Here is a 19654-nt window from a genome sequence, read left to right as displayed (position 1 = left end):
AATAACGTTTGGGAAGAAGGTATATTGCCTGATAAATGGAAAGAAGCCATTATTATTCCCATTTGTAAACCTGGGAAAGATCCAAATTCAGCTGAAAGTTACAGACCAACAGCCCTAACGTCATGTTTAGGCAAAATTATGGAGAAAATGGTAAATAACAGGTTAATTTATTTCTTAGAATCTAAGGAGAAGATTGAAACTTATCAATTTGGTTTTAGGAAAGGCAGAAGTACAATCGATCCAGCATTATGTCTGGAACATGAAATTAGACGGGCCCAGATTAATAAAGAGAGTGTAATGGCGATCTTTTTGGATGTGGAAAATGCTTATGACATGCTGTGGAAAGAAGGACTGCTGATTAAATTAAAACAAATAGGCATAAGGGGTAAAATATATAGGTGGATTAAAAAGTTATTAACTGAAAGAAATATTAGAGTTAAAATAGGCGGGGAAATAAGTTCAGGGTATCAAGTTGGAAATGGTACTCCACAAGGCAGTATTATAAGTCCTATGTTATTTATTATAATGATTAATGATATTTTTAGTAGTATAAATAAATCTTTTGGGGTTTCATTATTTGCAGATGATGGCATCATTTGGAAAAGGGGAAAAAACACTGAATTTATAAACAGGAAAATACAGGAAGCATTAAATAAGGTAGAAGCTTGGGCTTTAGAATGGGGATTTAGATTCTCAACATCCAAATCTAAATTTGTTGTTTTTACAAATAGGAAGGTGAATACTAATGTGGATCTTAAATTATATGGGAATATTATAGAAAGGAAAGAGCAAATTAAATATTTGGGTATATGGTTTGATAAAATACTCACATGGAAAATACATATAGATAAAATAGTGTAAAAAAGTTAAACCATTTTAAATATTATGAGATGTCTGAGAGGCAAAAAATGGGGAGCAGACAGGAAAGCATTAAAGACAATTTACATGGGGCTAATTAAATCAGTCTTTGATTATGGATGTATTTTATATAATTCAGCTTCAAGTAGTTTATTGGCAAAGATAGATAAAATACAATATCAGGCATTAAGACTTTGCTGCGGAGCGATGAAATCAACTCCAGTTTCAGCTCTACAGGTTGAGATGGGTCAGATGCCGCTAGAGCTCAGGAGGGAACAATTAGCCTTAACCTATTGGCCAAATATTAAAGGACATAATGAAGCCCATCCTCCATGTATGACATTACAACCTTGTCAAGAAAAAGAAAAGAAGCAAATTAATAGTTTTGGATGGATAATTTTAAATAAAATATATGATTCGGGATTGATAAATTTCTAATTAGTCCTGTGGTTGTTATTCCTGTCATTCCGTTATGGGTTTTTGAACAGGCTGAAGTTGATTTAAAATTATTGGAAAAGGGAAGAGAATTGGTAAAGAATGAAGTGGAAAATTATATTAAAAAAGAATATTCAGAATATATTCAAATATATACAGATGCCTCAAAAATGGTAAATAATCAAGTAGGTGCATCATTTCATGCTCCATATTTAAATTGTATGAAAAATAAAAGAATAACTGATAACTGACAGTGTATGCAGGTGAGCTAATGGCAATTTTAATGGCTTTAGAATGGGTTGAGGAAATGGAAAAAATTGAGTTTTTAATTTGCTCAGATTCTAGTAGCGCATTAATTAGTATCCAAGAGGTAAATTCAGATTCAAGGCAAGATATTATAGTGGATATAACTAACTCAATTTCCAGGATTAAAAATCAGGGCTCACAGGTTAAATTAGTTATGAACAATGGTCTGATTGTTCAGACCAGTGGGTGGCAGCACCACATTTTCTCGATCTCAAACAGTAAATCATTAGAGAGTAAAGAAGAAAACTTCCGCGCATGAGGTTGGCGGGTTGTTAGTTGCTTGTGTGTGTGTATGCTGGGTGTTTTTGTTTAAATTTGCAGCACAATAGACGCAACAAAACGCCTCAGTTAACAAAGTCAGGCCCGCGCGGAACATTTGCATCCTGGTAAACTAACTAATTCACTTTTAAGAACAGTGTTTTTGACATGTAGCTAGTTGTTTAGTTGTTAGCTTGTGTGCTACATATTGCATGCATAACTCCGGCAGTCAGCTAGCCGGCGCTATATAGCATCGGCTAATTTTGACTCATAAAATATTTTTGATTTGCTCGGACACGTCTCTGTTTGACTCCCAGGTTAGTCAGCGGTGGGTTTCCTGCCATGCCGTCCGTCGCTGGAGCCAGCAACCCCGCATCTGCGCTCGCCGAGGCGCTGGATAACTCTGCCCGGCTGATAGACAGGCACTTGCAGGATGACCGCTGTTTTCCTGACCTGTCCGAGCTGCTCGGCGTCCCGTCACACAGTAAGTCTGAATTTTCATCCCTAACTTCAGAAGATATGAGGAATGGGCGGGTCTGGGAAGTGAAAACACCCTCTTCACACCAATTGGGATTACTTTTAAACTTCTTAGAAATGAAATGGTTTGCTCAGTTAAACACTCGAAATGTTAACCCCCCCCCCCTCAAATGTGTGTCTCACTTTTCCACCATTAGTTTGGTTGTGTGTAATTTGTTTGCTTACATAAAAAGAAATTCCTCCACATGAGATCAATGAAGCAAACATAAAGTATTTGTGTGATCTTGTAGAAGCAACATTCAGTATCAAGTATGTTGTTAGTGTATTTAATGTCAACATTTTAGCATGTAGACATGAAATGTACATTTAAATGCAAGACTCCCTTTTGCACATCATAGCAAAGTGCAGTCGCCACAAAATCAATTTGTACAATCTTGCAGATGACTAGTTATTCTGTATTTGTAAGGCATTTTCAGGTGACGTGCACATAACAACTGCTATTCAATAATATATTTGGCCTCATATTTATTATGATAAATCCTATTTTCCTGATTCTTCTTTCACAGTGTGTCCAGCAGAACAGAAGTAATATTAGCATGCATGTTACCTACAGAATAATATCCAACCAGTTATTATGTTCAAGCATTCCTTTGCGATCGCAATGCTGCACTCAGTGATGTTGCGATGACTGTTATTTGATTCATTGCGCAGCTCTGTTTATGTTTGAGCTGAGAAATCAGATTATACACAGACTGACCCATTCCTTAATTTAATTTGTTTAACAGACATGCCGTCCATCTCTGGCGTGTCGGACATGGACTACCCTCTCCAGGGACCCGGCCTGCTCAGCGTACCAAACCTCCCAGAACTCAGCGCAGTCAGAAGAATCCCACTGCCGCCTGAGCTGGTGGAGCAGTTCAGCCGTATCCTTTCAGTCATTTAGTGAATGGTTATCCTGTAGGTTCATACCAGAAAAGCATGTTTTGTTTTCTCCTTTTCGATTTTCCGCTTAACCGTCTTATAGATATGCAGTTTAATTGCATGATGGGGTTTTTTCCTGAGATCTCTCGAGCGTGGCTCACAATTGACAACGATATCTTCATGTGGAATTACGAAGACGGGTTGGTATTATTTGACGCTGTCATTTGAAATGTTTCTCAAAGCTTGCTGAAATAGATTATTGGTCCTCACCAATTTCATTTGAGCCATTGTTTATAATGTCTGTCTCTTCCTTTCTTGTGGTATTTATAGGGGAGATGTGGCCTACTTTGATGGCCTAATTGAAACGATTCTAGCTGTGGGTCTTGTTAAACCAAAACAAGGTATGCGCAAAAATGCATCTGTATTTTTCCTCCCTTTTTATTTGAGTTTGAGATCTTTTCCCTTCTCTTCTCAGGGATTTTACAGCCACATATCCACTACCTCCTGGTTTTAGCCACATCTGTGGATGTAGTGATCCTTGGACTGAGTTTCCCCAAGAGCCAAGCTGGTAAGTTTGTCCTATTTATTGGATCATTTCATTTTTCTTGATGTTTCTGAGTGTTATTTGTATAAGTCATACCTTTAAAAAAATGCAACCAGAAGCTTAATATTGATGCCTATTTTTATTATGATTTGGTCAAACTACCTTTAATAAAACCAAGGTGTCTCCATCTTTTTACAGCATTAAATGACAGCATGTCTGGTGGGATGCAGCTTCTGCCGGACCCCCTCTTCTCAATCCCGACAGACAACACCTACATCCTGTCCATCACCTCTACGGATCTGGGACGCATCTTCATGGCAGGAAAGGACGGTTGTCTCTATGAGATAGCTTACCAGGCAGAGGCAGGCTGGCTCAGCCAACGCTGCAGAAAAATTAACCACTCCAAAAGCTCTTTGTCCTTCCTCATCCCCTCTGTGCTCCAGTTTTCTTTTTCTGAAGATGGTAAGAGGAAGGAACACATTTTCACATGAAATGAAGCTTTTGGCAGTCAAACGTTTCTGTTTGATGATTCTGTTTTTGGCTCCGCTCTCCGCAGATCCCATTGTGCAGATTGCAATCGATAACTCTCGCAACACACTCTTCACCCGCTCTGAGAAAGACGTCCTACAGGTATGACTGCAGCTCTGATCTGAAGTTTACATACGCCCAAATTTTGAGCTGTAAAAGATGCTTTTCAGCTCTTCTGTTTTCAGGTTGAGGCAAATAATTTCTGTGATTTTTTAAAAAGAATTGGGTGCACAGGTTTGAATTTACAATAGATCTTTGGATGGTTAATGCTGACCTTCTTATTCCTTTTCAAAACTAGTTTTGATGCGTGTTTGTAATTATTTTCCTGCTGGAGCATCCAACTCTGTGCAAGTTTCAATCATCTAAAAATAAGCCCAAAATATTCTCACCTCTTGCAGATTTAGATGTGAAGTTATTTTCATTCAAATAAGAATTTTGTTCTGAAAGGAAATAAGAAGGGTGTCTAAAGATAATGAAACTATGTGAAAGGGGCATGAAGTATAAAGTATAAAAATGTTTATTAGAAAAGATTTTTCCACAGGATTCTGAATGTTTATTATGTTTTTTCAATGAATGTTGCACTCCAAAGCATTGCAGTTACAAGGCCTTAATGCCTTTACATTGTGAGGTTAGAAAGGGACAAGCAAATCACATGTTGTTTGCAGTTGCTACGCTGTTGCTAGGTTTGGAAGGCTCACCTCAACAACTCCAAACATTGTCCATCATTGTTGGAATTGTCCATACAACGTTTCTCCAGAGTTAAATAACTGTTCAAGTGAATCCAGACTATTGCTTCTAGTTATTCGGATTACGACCTTCACATACATAAAATTCTACAGTGATCTAAAATATTTCTCTATTTTTTCTAGGTGTATGATCTGGGTGCTGATGGCCAAGGGATGAGTCGGGTGGCGACAATGTCGCAGAGCTCCATCATAGCAGCTGCAGGAAACATTGCTCGGTACGTTGGGGTGTGCAGGTTTGTTCCTTTTGTGTCAATCATTTTCCTCACATTCTGACCAACGTTTTTGTACAACTTTGATTTTAGGACAATTGATCGTTCGGTCTTCAAACCCATCGTCCAAATCTCAGTCATTGACAGATCAGAGTCCTTGGATTGCCACCTGCTTGCCGTTACTCATGCAGGTAAAAATTTGATGCTGAGGAGACAGATCTTTATTTTTTTAATTGGAAGTTTGTAGCGACTTTGTTGTTTTTGTTTTTGCAGGTGTGCGCCTGTACTTTACCACCGCGCCTTTTGCACCTCAGCACCAGAAGCACGTTGCCGTTCGCCCGAGCCTGCTGTCGTTGATCCATGTTCGGCTGCCGCCGGGTTTTTCCGCCTCCTCCACACTGCAGAAGCCCTCCAAAGTCCACAAAGCTCTGCACAGCAAAGGTGGGAGATCAGATGTTATTCCCCAATTTAGCTACGTTTGTCTGGTTTGTGTTACTGATGTGAAATTAAACGTCTGATGCTGCAGGTGTTCTCCTCATGGCCGCTTCGGAGACGGAGGACAGTGACATTCTGTGGTGCATCAACCACGACTCCTTTCCCTTCAAGAAACCCCTGATGGAAACTCAGGTTGAAGATAACAAACAATTAGAAATTAGAATATCCAAATAAGGAGACGTGTATGTAGTGGAGACATTTTAGCTACATTTGTAATTTATTTAACCTGTATTTATCTAAGATAAAGGAAGATCACGTATGTACAATCAGATTGCAAGAAGTTATTTACTCAACATATTATGTATTCATTGTGGATTAAAGAAAATCTGCATTAAAGTCGACTCCTGTTAAGAACCACTAATTATACGTTATGTTCTTTTGCAGATGATATCTAATGTTGATGGACACTCTTGGGCTCTTTGTGCCCTTAACGACGAGAAGCCTCCCAAGTTTTTTACTCCTCTCAACAAGGAGCATATCTCCATCACAGATTCGCCTGTGGTCGTCCAGCAGCACAACATTCCCGCGCAGAAATTCGTCCTCCTTTCCGCAAAGGTTAAAAACCGCAGTCACTCCTCGTCCCTTTAAAGTTTAATCTTAGTTGAAGAGTTTCTTCTAAACCTTTTCTACCTTTCAGGGAAGCCACATCTTTCAGAAACTGCGTCCGGTTGATCAGCTGCGCCACCTCCTGGTCAGCTGTGCTGCAGGAGAGAGTGAGGATATTGAGCGCTTCTTCAAGCTGCACAGGGTAAAGAGCTTTTCTGCTGTGGTTGATGCTTAAAGAGGTTTGATGTGTTGTTTTGAACCTGCATTATGCACATATCTAAGCAAAACGTTCTAATGTATTAGACACATTTATCTTGTTTTATTCAGGAGGAGCAGGCCTGCGCCACAGCGCTCATCCTGGCTTGTTCCAACGCCGCCTGTGACAGAGAGGTCTCCCAGTGGGCCACCAGAGCTTTCTTCAGGTCAGATGATGATTCTTGCCCCTGCATAGCTGCGATTGTTTGCATTATGTGCAAACTAAAGACGGTTCTTTCTTTTACGTGTTGGGATTAGATATGGAGGAGAAGCACAGATGAGATTTCCTGCTGCCATGGCAACACCCAGTACTGTTGGGCCTGTGATGAGCTCTCCAGCACCGGGTCAGTGTAAAGATTTGTTGGAGATCTGTTGCAAAAGCATATTTTGCCAAGTGATAAGTCGTCCCTGAAATAAAAGCAATAAATGATGATGTTGTTTTGAGACCATTTTCTAGTCAAATATTGATAAAGGCTAATGAACTTTAATTTTGTAAAGAACTTAGCATTGGAAGTGGAAGATATTTTAAATATCCAAAATTAAACACGAAAACCAAAAACGATAAATGAGGAGGAGTCAAAAAAAAACTACACACAACCGAATCAGTTGGTTATTGCCTTTCAAAAAATATTAATCAGAATGAAAGTTTTTGAGCTTATTTTAATTTATCATGTGATCAATTAATTAATTTCTTATAGTGAGAGACTTAGTTGGAGATGCATCCTTGTTTAAAAAATAAAACTTGTCATAAAGTCTAAAACCCTGTTCACACACAGGACATGATTTATTTATTTTTTCATTTATTTTCATTGCCTGTTTCAGGAGTGATGCCTCCTGCGTTTGCAACACCATTTGCACCGATGCAGTCTGGATCTGCACCCATCACTCCCATGTCGGCTGGGCCCGAGGTGATTTTCTCCGGAAAACACAACGGCATCTGCATCTACTTTGCTCGCATTCTCGGGTAATTCTGCATGATTTTCTCATCCAGACCTGCATATTTTACGTAGAGCTCTCACTGCTGATGTTTGCCTGTGTTGACCTCTAAATATGCCTCCTTCGACACTAACAGGAATCTTTGGGACGGGAGCCTTGCTTTTGAGAAAACGATGAGCAACGGAAATCAGACTGTCAGCATTGTAAGTGCAATGACACTTTAAAACTCCATCCAGATGTTCCTGGTAAATGAAAAAGTGCTACCTCTATTTTTCCTCTATTTTTTTCCTCTGGTAAATGCAGTGGAGATGCAGGATGGTCATAACAGCTTCAGAAAACGTTCATAGTTCTCAGAAAAGGATCCTAATTTGGAAGCACACCTTTAGTTTTAACTTAACATATATGGAAATCAACGGCATTGTGTTCACGTACATCCATTATTCCGAAGACTAATTATCTGACATTGTGCCGTAGAGATTTCTGATGGCACCATGCGAGTATTTAACATTCTGCACAAACATATGATCTCCTCTCATGGGCGCTGTTCCCTCCATTAGCATTACAGTTACTGGCTTTTACACGTCTTGTTGACACAAACCTGGATTTCAGTTTGAGAAAATTAAACCTGAGTTTTGAGGGAATTTGATCACGTCTCCAGTGTCTCATTGGCCGTCTGAGCCAATGCCTGAATTACTGTGTGACATTTGCAGACTGCTCCCTCTTCGTAATACACTTTCAGGTTGAAGATTGGTAATTTTACTGGGCTTTTTTCTTCTTTTTTTTTTCCCAGCTCTGGGATTCTTGGGAGCATCTATCAGTTTTAGTTGATTTCAAAATGTGATTAAAAGAAATTATTGGGTTCTGTTCTACGGCACATTTGATGTACTGAAGTAGCCTATTTGATTATTAATACATTTCATTTTTAGAACACTGTGTCTTTTAAACTACTTTATATTGCTTTATCATTATTACAGTATACACCAACAAATTGTGTGATTTAAAATTTTTTTTTTTTTAAATTATTATTCTTTTTTTTATTTATTGCCCTCACAGTTGGAAAGCACCGTTGACTCGTTTGAGCTGGAGGCCATCCTAATGCAGCTCAGAGGTTTACAGGAGTTCCTTGATAAAAACTCTCAGCTCAGTCCGTCTTCTCTTGGTGCTGCAAGGTAAGAGCCTTTTCCTGAGAATGTTTCATCAGAACATTGTTTTTGTTTTGGCAGCTAATCTCTACTTCACCTGTTATTTAATGACAACAGTCATTTTATATTTGTCAACTTGAGTGTAAATTAAAAAAAAAAAATGCATCCATTGTTTTTAAATTGAGCCATTAAAACGTAACGCCACACCCACATTTTATCTAAGTCCAATTTATGTCCACAGTTTTGGTTACCAGACATTTAATCTAAAATTGCCTTATCTAAAAGATACAAATTTTAATGTTGGAAAAGTAAAGAGCTTTTTACTGTGATTTACAATTGAATCAAATTCCTAGTATTTGGTTCCCCATATTAGAACCTAAATTGATGCAACAATTGTTCTGGGTTTTAAGAGAAATTGTTTTTAAGCTGGACCTTCTTTTTAAATGTCAAATAATGCATCGATTGTTGCTCATCTCTATATTTGCTAGGACACAATAAATGTAAAGCCAATAAAAATGGTGGTACACCATGATTAAATACAGATATGAAGTTTATGCTGTTATAGGTCTGGTTGTGAAAACAGTATAATAAAAAATCTGAAATAATTATTTACCAAACTGCAGAATTAATTGCAACATAATCGATTAGTTAGTAAAGCCCAGCTATTTATTCAAATGTCTCCAATATTATAAAAACTACATGGGGGAAAAAAATTAGACCTTAGTGTGGGAAAGTTTGGAGCTTCGACTTGAGAAATGTGGAGGACCGTTGTGATAACAAGCCCTGCAGTGAGGGTTTGCTTTGCTGGAATAAAGCTGCAGGCCTTTTTCTTTTGAGCTACTTGAGCCTGGTCACCAGCACATCATTAGCTCTTATCAGCAGCAGCATTCAGCATCCAGCTCTTCTGCTTCCTCAGATGGGATTTTAAAAAGAGAAATCCATCTGAGGAGGCAGATGAGGCAGTTTGGACTAAATATGCAGAATATGTGTCAAAGTTATTTCGGTGACCATTTCTGCCCGTCTGTGTGTTAATCAGAAGGAAAACAAGTTCAGAGATTTGAAAGATGAAAGACAAGGTGTTGCATTAAAAAAAGCAGCTGCAGGATGCTGGTTCCATTGCTTTTCCTCAAGCTGACTGCACTCTCATTAGACACTGGAACCAGAGAGAATAATACCTGAAGAACTCTGCAGATTACAACTGTTTTTCTTGTGCAACAAAGTATGTTTATGGTTGCCATTGCAAAGTGCAGCTGAATACGATATTTGGTAGGATATTATATTTCAAATGCAATGTGGTCAATACATCTTACATGTCTTTATGACAAAGATGCCAAACTCAAAAACAGTGCTGGGGAAAACCCTAATTGGATTCATCATTGCAATATTTTAACAATATCACAATTTTCTGTTTTGTCCTAATACTGTGTTAATCAAAGCTGTAAAAAATCATTTAAAATATTTGCTTTCCATGGGCTTTCTGACCTGGAAACTGAACTTTCTTCACTTTCTAATATGACTTTGCCATCTCTTTGTGTCTCTCTCTTGCCTCCTTTTTAAACTTACATGATTTTCCTTCTGTTCTGGGCCTCGTTAGCTTCAGCTCCCCCGCCAACCTGCAGCAAAGGCTGCTGGGATTTATGCGCCCTGACGGAGCCAGCTCCCAGCAGGTGCAGCAGGAGCTCCAGAGGAAATATCACAGTGAGTTTCAGCACTTCCCTCCGTCTTTTCATAGAAAGGCCACAAAGGAAAGACGTGTTTACTTTGTAGTCAATGCTGTTCACTGAACACTAATGGGTTTAATCTTTAGTTCTTCTCTTGTACAAGATTAATTTTCCGTTTCGTTCTCCAGCTAAGGCTCAGGTCTATGAGAAAGCGTCTCTGCAGGGCATCCAGCAGCTCGTGTATCGCTCTTACCAAACTCTGGCACTTTGGAAACTCCTCTGCGATCATCACTTCAGCCTCATTATGTCTGAGCTGCCAAAGGTACTTGTGACCACAAATACTCACCTATTCTAAGTAGATGTCTCCTATTTCCTTGCTTTGAGCAAAAAAAAAAAAAAGCTCTGCTGCCTCATTTGTGCTTTGTACCATTTTTTCATTCACAGGAGTTTCAAGAGGAAATGAAGGGGGCATGTTTTAAGGATGTAGTGACCAGAGGCAAGGAGTTATCTGGAGCTCTGGTCACAGGCCTTATTAATGTCTATATTAAAGACAACGCCTCTGTGGATGCCATCAGCATTCACCTCCGAGACCTCTGCCCGATGCTGTACAGCACCGACGACAGCGTTTGCTCAAAGGTACGCGCGGCGCATCGCAAATGCTTCTTCATATTACGTTGCATTACGGCCACAGTTGTCCATGCGTTTCATTTAAAGTGATGGACCAACACAAAGTAGTGTAATAATTAAATAATGAATAAAATGACGCAGAGTTTTAAAGAGCTTTGTACAGATTAAAACCTGAACAGTGTGCTCTTTATTGCTGCAACCAACTATTATTTAAATTTATTATTCTGATGACTAATTAGAAAGCAAAAGTCTTTGCATTTTAGCCTTTTTATACAATATTCTAAATACATAAAAAGATGCAAACAATGATTCCATTCTCTTTTTTTTATTGCCTAAAATGCAATAGCATTACTTCAAAGAACGCATCTGCAACTAAAACAATACAATATTGATGGGTGAAAAACTCAGCTCTTTCTGCTTGACTTAACATTATTACAGTGTTGGGCTGATCTGTATTATTATTTATTATTACTGGATTAATGATTGGACAGCAAAAGGTTCTTGAGAGATTTTCTTTTACAGAATTTGAACCAGGTGATGCTAAAACCATGCCACTTGAAGAGATTTTTTGTTCAGTTTTGGTTTAATTACTATTTATTTAAGCAAATTTCCCTTTTTTTAATCAGTATATTCCAGTTAAGGATTAATCTATTACTAAATTAGTTGACGGTTATTTCAATAATCAATTCCTCCCGATTAATCTGATTGCTTCATCCAATCTGCAAAGACTTTTGGATACCCGAGGTCTTGTTGACCGTATGTTTTCCTGTTCTTAGGCCAACGAGTTGCTGCAGAGCTCGAAGCAGATCCAGAACAAAGTGGAGAAGGAGCGAACGCTGAGAGAGTCTCTGCAGCTCTACCAACAGATCAGCCAACATACAGACCTGCCGCTTGTTTGCTCCCAGTACAGACAAGGTGTTGTGGGTTTCCCTGCCACATTTTCTGTTTTTTTTGTTTGTTTGTTTTTAGCATTCGACTAGCTAATGCTTTTCTGTCGTTTCAGTGCGTTTCTACGAAGGGGTTCTTGAGTTGTGTCTCACAGCAGCAGACAAAAAGGATCCACAGAGGCTCGGACCCCACTTCTATAAAAACGGAGAGCCTGAGGAGGACAAGGTGGGGCTGCAGGCCTTTCAGGAAAGGTAAGGCCACAAAGACACAACCCTACAGTTCTCTGTGTCTGGGCTGGCTAACCACAAACTAACTTCCTCTTATTTTCCAGGCTTTCTTGTTATAAGTGCATCACAGACACCATGCAGGAACTGGTGAACCAGAGCAAAGCTGCCCCTCAGTCGCCCAGCGTTCCTAAGCAACCTGGACCCCCCGTCATGACCTCGGATCCCAACATGCTAAGCAATGAAGAAGCTACAGCACACGTGAGTTAAAAGCGGGGCTGGGGGTCAGCTGCTCACTTCCCTTCATCCTTATGTAAATGATCTGCATTTCTAATGAGAATCTGTCACTGCCCTGTAGTTTGAGCAGATGCTCGACTTGGCCCAGAGCTCCCAGGACGAGCTGTTTCACATCGCCCTGTACAACTGGCTGATCCAGGCTGACCTGACGGACAAGCTGCTGGAGGTAATGCTACTATGTAGTCTCTCTTTGAATCAGTGCTCGTTTTTCTCTAAATGCACTTTTTTTAGGACTTGAGGGGATTTTCACACAAACTTGTTTTGTGTCTGCAAGACTAAAATGAGGTAGAACTGGATTTCTGAAGAGATAAAATGTTCATATATTATCCAAACAGAAAATTGCATAGACTTTTCATTCATTCTAAGCTTTTCACATTCTACTATATTGTATTATTTGCTAGCTGTGAATGATAAATCCTTTCTTCCTCTTTTTTTAAAGCAAGTCTGGGCACACACATTTGAAATGTTCTAATTCCACACTGGATGAAATGCTCAAATGTATACCTACCTATTTGTAACATTTATTCTTTTAAAATCCCCATAAATCTTGAACTGCATTTGACTTCTGTTTCCCAGGTGAATTCTCCTTATCTTGAAGAACACCTGATGCATATAATAAAACAGGACCAGAGCAAGGTTCACAACATGGACCTGTTGTGGCGCTACTACGAGAAGAACCGCAACTTTGGCAAGGCAGCTCACGTCTTGGCCCGCCTCGCTGACATGCACAGGTCTGAGCAGAACAGGAGAAAAGTTTGACCTGTATTTTCTTTTTTCACATCAAGTTCTTTTGTAACGATTTTTTTTTTTTTTTTGACTTTCTCTTGGATGTTCCAGCACTGAGATCTCCCTAAAGCAGCGTCTGGAGTACATCGCTCGAGCCATCCTGTCTGCAAAGAGTTCCTCCTGCATCTCTGCTCAGGCGTCTGATGGAGAATTCCTTCACGAACTGGAGGAAAAGATGGAGGTACGTCAGCCTGACCGAAAGCCACGAGGCGTCCTAACCTGAGATTACTTCGGGCGCTTCTTTAATGTTTGCGTGTTTCCACTTTCTTCCAGCTTGTCCGCATTCAACTGCAGATTCAGGAAACCCTGATCAGGCAGTACTCCAGTCATCCGTCAGTGAAAAACGCCATCTCACAACTGGACTCTGAGCTTATGGACATTACAAAGGTACCTCAAAACATCAGAGAAATACGGTTTTTACTGTTGATCGCAGGGTTCACATGGGTGCTTAAATCCTTTAATGCTTGAATTTCAGTTATTTGGATAGTGCTTGATTTTTGTGTAATGTCCTTGAAAGTGCTTAATATTCTAACGGCGCAGTTTTCTAATAAGCTGCAATTTAACGTTTGATTAAAAGCCTAAACTTGGAAAACTTTATTTATAGTTGAAACCAGATATTTTCATACACCTAATAAAAAAGATGTACAGATTTATCTTCTCACTGTGTGAAGTTAATTTAAACTTTTCTTGTTTTGGATCAGTTAAAATTACGAAAAATAATTAATGTTTGCTAAATACCAGAAAACTTTGTGGGAACATTTCATTGTTGCTTTTGTAACTTTCTTTGTTGATTGTATTTAAACATTTAATATGATCAGGAAGGTCATTTACCTTACCACAGTTCATTTGGATTGTTTCATTGTATTGAATATTTATTATTTCTAAAGGCTCAAAGACTTATTGATTGTCTTATTTTATATGTTAAAGTGATTGAAATTGGGGGATTTTTTTTATCTTTTATTTTTTAATTGGTGTTTTGTTCTTGGACCAGTCGTGTGTGATGGAGACATTTCAAAACATAAAATTGTGCTATATTTTAGTTCACCTTGCGTCTGCTGTAGAATGTAGTTTCTGTAGTTCATCTCCAAAGTTTGGCGCTGGAAAAGTTTCAAATCGAACCTGGAAAGTGCTTGAATTTTACTGTGGGAAAAGTGTATGAATCTTGTGATTGGGAATGTAAAATTATCTAATTTTTATTTATTTTTTTCTGTCACACAGCTCTACGGAGAGTTTGCTGACCATTATAAACTGTCTGAGTGCAAGCTGGCCATAATTCACTGTGCAGGACACTCGGACCAAATCCTGGTCCACTCGCTATGGCAAGAGATCTTGGAGAAAGGTGAATTAAAATCAAGATCCTGTGGTATATTTCTTCTTTGTCTATTCAACACACGTCCCTTACTCTTCGGTGTTGTGTCTTCCAGAGCTGAGTGACAGTGTGGCCATGAGTCCAGCAGACAGGATGAGGTCCCTCAATCTGAAACTGGTTGCACTGGGGAAGATTTACGCTGGAACACCCAGATACTTCCCTCTGGGTATGTTTCAGTCATGTTCAGTTTTAGGATTGTTGTTTGCAATTTAGTATTATAATTAGGCATCCTTTCTGCATGTTTTAAGTGAGCGTGTCCCCGAGGCGCAGGTCTGTTTAACCAAACAGCTGCTCGTACTCTTAATTATCCACATTTTACAAGCAGCCTGTTCAAACATGTCATGTCTGTGGAGACGTTGATTCGAGGTAGATTGTCTTTGTTTTTTTTTTGGGACATAATCGGTTCTTTCCCCAGGTGCGAACATGACGAGTGTGCCGTGTTAACGAGGAGCGATGTGTTATGATTGCAGAGTTTCTTGTAAAGTTTCTGGAGCAGGAAGTCTGCCGACTGAACTGGGATGTGGGATTTGTCACATTTACGATGCTGGAGATCGGAGTGCAGCTGCCACGGCTTCTTGAGGTTTACGATCAGCTCTTCAAATCCCGGGTATTTCCCCTCAGTTCAGATTTTGTCTTGAACATGAATGGATGATATAATGTTCCTCAATAAATAATGTGATCTGCTGGTACCCAGGATCCCTGCTGGCTCCGGTTGAGGAAACCTCTACATTTGGTGGAGTGCATCCATGTGCTTCTCTCAGGATATGTGGACGACCCCAGCAGAGTGGCAACATATGACAGGTTAGCACAAACTTTGCTGGACGATAAATTGTTCCAGAAGTTATTGCGATAAACAATAATATTGTTGTTTTGAGACCATTTTTAAGTAATACAGTGGTAATGGCAAAATAATATTTCAAGTGCGCATTCTAAAAGCCAACTTTAAATTCTAATAAACATTTATCAGTAGACCTGGAAAAAATGTAAAATATTCAAAATAAATAAACAAAACAACAAATAAAATGAATTTGGAAGTCTTTGTAAACAAAATTGTCCTTCAAAAAAAGCGCTAGTTGAGACCAAACCATCAAGCTGAAGATTTTTTATCATCCAGTTTTTGATAAACGGAAGAAGAGATAACAATAAATCATGCCAGTTGAAATAATTCAGTTTGTTTTAATTTATCACACGATTAATTGATTTATTGATTATTGTGACAGACTTGTCACTTCACCTCCTTGCCTGTAGTGGGCGACGTAAGAAAAAACTGAGGTTTTTAAGTTGTTTGTGGTGAAGGTTGCAATGTCCTTTTTTGCATTTGCTGGAAAATATTAATTTTAGATGCAATTTTGCTTTTCCCTCAATCCAGATTGATTGTGTGTAAAAATTGCAGACTATAAGGAAAGAAAGATGCATAAAAAAAGCACTGGTCATTATGATGATCATTTTTCTGTAAAAATAAGTTTGCGTTTAGTCAGATCTACTCTCTGTGTAAAGTTCATTGAACATTTTCACAAATCCATCCACTTCATGTCTATATGCTGTAATATTGTGATTGAGCCAGCATTGGGGTAAATAACTACGCACTATAGTGATTTGTGAAACAAGTACGAAGACCAATGACGATGAATCTGCATCATCAGGCTGCTGTTAACGTCGTGTGATATTTTCCAGGCGCCGATTCACCAACGTTTGCCTCGACAACATCTGCGGATACCTGGTGGAGCTGCAGTCTTTAAGCCCAAACTCGGCCCTTCAGCAAATAATCGGCAACTTCAAGTCCCTGCAGGCCAAGCTGGAGAAGCTCCATTGACAAGAGCTACATTCTTCATCAATAAACGTTTGGCTGACCTCTGGCTGGTACTCTGCTGGCCTTAAACAAAGACACCTGGCATCGTTTTTGTTGTGATGAGAGACTGGCAAAGTGACAAGTTTTATAACTTATTTTCTACCGTTTTTTTTTTTGTTAGTTTGAATATTCTGCGGAGTTTTGAAAAGACTGCTTGTAATTTGCATTGTTTGCAAATAGCTGTTTGATATCTAGAAATGGAGGGGCTTTCAATAATGTGTTTATTAAAAACTCATCAAATCTGTTGCATATATCAAAAACTAGCTGAATTTGAGCCTCACTTCGGGACATGGAGTCGATTCAAGCATCGCATCACAAGGTTTTGACTGTTTTACCAGTTTATTTTGTATTTATGTACATACCTTGGCTTTAACATTATCTTTGCAAAACCTCTCTTGCAAACCTGTGGGTTAACAGAAAATGATTGTTTGGATATTAAAACTGCCATTATGTATAAGAGTTTTTTCCGACTCTTTGACTTGGTGATGTTCATAATTTCACCTACACTAAAAAAATAATCAGACCTAATTTTGGCCGGGCTAATAAAACATTTTTAGAAAGAAATCTAACTTGTCGTGACTTCTGTGGATGATCTCTTCTTATTAAAGCATGACCTTCTGTTAAGATGCTGGAGTAATTAGATATGAAGGGCACCAGGTTGCTCCTTTAATGTGACACTGGTCATGCAATGCAATTATCTTTAATTTGAAACCTCACTCAGGATTTCCTACAGTAATAACTAACAAGATGCTAATTAGTGTCAATCTCCAATTAGCTGCACTCTAGTGCATAATTATAGTTAATTTGTATTCTCATGGAAAATAAACTAATTTTGTTGCTGTGTGGACATAAATTGCAGTTTCCTTGAGGTCAAAAACACAGATGTTTAATTTCTAACATTTTAAAAAATGGGCTTGGATATAATCTTTAAACTCGTAAGGCGAAAAGACTAATAGTTTAGTAGAGATTAAATATTGGCAGAACTGAGTCTTGAGATTGTTTTAGGTTATTTTCTGCCTTACATATTGTGGAGTGCAGCTAAGATTTCTAAATGTATCTTGCTGTACGGAAGTATTGACTCAAAGGAACAATAAATTAATAACATGGTTCATACAAAGTCTGAAAAGTTATTTGCTTTATTTACCATGTCTAGTTAAGTAGGGATTTTTTTTTTAAAATAATCTAAAGGATGAAAGTATTAAAGTTTAATAAATCTAGTGGTTTTCATATTTAGCATTTGATTATGTTAAATTAATGCACTATGTATCATCAGCCACATCGCAACATCATAGCCATCAATAGTAGGGTTTTTAATTCAATTAGTCACTCAAAAATGTTAAAGCAGACATTACACTACCGTCTTAATCTCTTGAAAACTTTAAATTCAGTTTGATCTACATCAACAGTTATTAAACTTAATCTGAAATTAGTAGTAGCAGTGGCATTACAGCAAACAAGCAAACCCTTCTGATAACTTCTACTCAAATTACGCTTTGATGATTTGTGTGGGTCAGAGCTCCATTGATCTGTCCATGGATCCTCAAATCAAAAACATAAACGTTACTTCAGGTCAGAAGAAACAGTTTGGTAAATATTAAAACATTACTTTAAACCTAGCACTACCAGGTGTATGAATATTCTTGAACTTAACTGTGGCATCGTGGATGTCCCGTTGGACATTTCCCATCATTTAAGCGAACAAGAAAGTTTTTTCAGTCCATGCAGAAAAATATAAGGGATGATGCAGGTGTAGGCGGCTCCGATGTAACTGGCCAGCTCCATCATCAGTGATGAATCCTGGATGCTGTTACTGATGCGCAGAATTAGATGAGTCACCCAACAGAGGAGGACCACAGTGGCCACAGCCACCACGCTCTTTGCTGCCCTCACCTGAGAGCTTGTGTTGTTACTTTGCTTAGAGGGTATCTGGTTGGACTTTGAGTGGTTTGGTTGAGCTTCTGCTCTGGAATCTGTTTTGTTGGCTAAGGAAGAACTCTGTGGACTTTTACCCAGACATTCTCCATTTGGACAAGAAGAAACACGCTCAGTTGGTGAAGAAGACTCTTTGAGGTCTTTATGGGAGTCTTGAACAGGAACACTGCTGACTGACCTCTCTGACTTGTCTTGTTTAACCTTGACCCGATGAGAGGAAGCGCTCTGTATGCGCTTGTGATGTTGGAGCAAAGTTAAAACAATTTGGATACTTGCAACCCAGATCCCTGCAATAGGCAACGCATTAGCCAGTGACAAGAAAAAGACCTCATATGTTTGTCTGGAAAGCACTTTGGGGAAGACATCTACGCAGTCTTCAAGGCTCTCATTTGTCACCTCCAGTGCAACGAAGAAGAGGCGAGGCATGCTGAAGATGACGGACAGCGTCCAGTTCCCGGCCAGTAGACACCCCAGCAGACGCAGGTTGTCAAGCTGCACAGGGGCACCTCCACGCTTGAGAGAACCAACCAGCTTCTGGTGCCAAAAGACGCAGATGATGAGGGTGGTGAAGAGGCTGCTGGTTTCTGAGAGGTCAGAACTGAAGCGAAAAATGCCGCAGAAGGTCAGTCCCATGAACCATTGGCCAGCAAAGTCTTCCACGGTGACAGGGATGTCCACTAGGTAGTTGGTAATGAGGTTGGAGACGGCCAGGTTGATTAACAGGATCTCGTTGGTACGGATTTCAGATTTCTTTCTGAGAAGAGAGGCTATCGCCAGCCAGTTGTTTCCCAGGATGCCTGCAATGAACATGAGTATTCTGACGATGGATTTAATCAACTTATCTGCATCCATACTGTCACTGGATCAGGCACCAGCTACAGTGATGTAGAGGGTTTTACACAGATTGTACGGTCTGAAGAAAGCTTCAGACATTTATAGACAGTAGAGATGCCCCGCCCAACAACTTCAGGCCCAAACAGTATTTTCTGTCAGGTTGCCCTGCAGAGAGGAAGGCAGAATCTCACAGGTAGCTTCCTGTGTTTACATGGTCAGACCCTGGAAAGAGCCAAGGTCTTGTCAAAGGTCTTGTCAAAGTATGACAGACCTTTCTGTAGATTTCTCGCTCCACGTTCATTTCCAGATGATGAATTTTGCAGAGATCTGTGAGATTTGAAAACTATAATCAATCAATCAATCAATCAATCAATCAATCAATCAATCAATCAATCAATCAATCAATCAATCAATCAATCAATCAATCAATCAATCAATCTATCTATCTATCTATCTATCTATCTATCTATCTATCTATCTATCTATCTATCTATCTATCTATCTATCTATCTATCTATCTATCTATCTATC

General features: G+C 39.1%; 2 protein-coding genes across 2 annotated transcripts; one reads left to right on the top strand and one right to left on the bottom strand.

Moving 5' to 3' along the window:
* Nucleotides 1–1824: 1824 nt before the first annotated feature.
* On the top strand, nt 1825–16921 carry nup155 (nucleoporin 155). The gene is made up of 34 exons (XM_008424270.2): nt 1825–1985; nt 2175–2341; nt 3120–3257; nt 3359–3455; nt 3586–3656; nt 3731–3823; nt 3998–4261; nt 4356–4429; nt 5197–5288; nt 5376–5473; nt 5556–5723; nt 5809–5909; nt 6162–6332; nt 6415–6525; nt 6651–6745; nt 6837–6922; nt 7401–7542; nt 7651–7717; nt 8568–8683; nt 10251–10354; nt 10506–10639; nt 10762–10953; nt 11721–11859; nt 11948–12083; nt 12164–12317; nt 12415–12519; nt 12930–13084; nt 13191–13320; nt 13413–13526; nt 14358–14478; nt 14564–14674; nt 14979–15115; nt 15203–15309; nt 16183–16921. Exons 2-34 carry the CDS (start codon nt 2200–2202, stop codon nt 16319–16321), a joined length of 4104 nt encoding a protein of 1367 aa, XP_008422492.1. The 5' UTR covers nt 1825–1985; nt 2175–2199; the 3' UTR covers nt 16322–16921.
* A 748-nt stretch (nt 16922–17669) lies between these two features.
* Nucleotides 17670–19438, bottom strand: ora5 (olfactory receptor class A related 5). Its single transcript, XM_008424555.2, has one exon. It carries the CDS (start codon nt 19139–19141, stop codon nt 18044–18046), a length of 1098 nt encoding a protein of 365 aa, XP_008422777.1. The 5' UTR covers nt 19142–19438; the 3' UTR covers nt 17670–18043.
* Between the last annotated feature and the right edge of the window lie 216 nt (nt 19439–19654).

The sequence above is a fragment of the Poecilia reticulata genome, linkage group LG12 (genome assembly GCF_000633615.1).
Source record: "Poecilia reticulata strain Guanapo linkage group LG12, Guppy_female_1.0+MT, whole genome shotgun sequence".
NCBI lineage: Eukaryota > Metazoa > Chordata > Actinopteri > Cyprinodontiformes > Poeciliidae > Poecilia > Poecilia reticulata.
The sequence above is the reverse complement of the archived record's forward strand: the minus strand, read 5'-3'. Positions and strand labels throughout refer to the sequence as shown.

Excerpts from the sequence above, each read along its gene's own strand:
- nup155 (XM_008424270.2), top strand. The coding sequence starts at position 2,200 with ATGCCGTCCGTCGCTGGAGCCAGCAACCCCGCATCTGCGCTCGCCGAG. Across the intron at positions 7,543-7,650 it reads TACTTTGCTCGCATTCTCGG|GAATCTTTGGGACGGGAGCC; the intron begins GTAATTCTGCAT and ends CGACACTAACAG. Across the intron at positions 10,355-10,505 it reads GCTCCAGAGGAAATATCACA|CTAAGGCTCAGGTCTATGAG; the intron begins GTGAGTTTCAGC and ends TTCGTTCTCCAG.
- ora5 (XM_008424555.2), bottom strand. The coding sequence starts at position 19,141 with ATGGATGCAGATAAGTTGATTAAATCCATCGTCAGAATACTCATGTTC.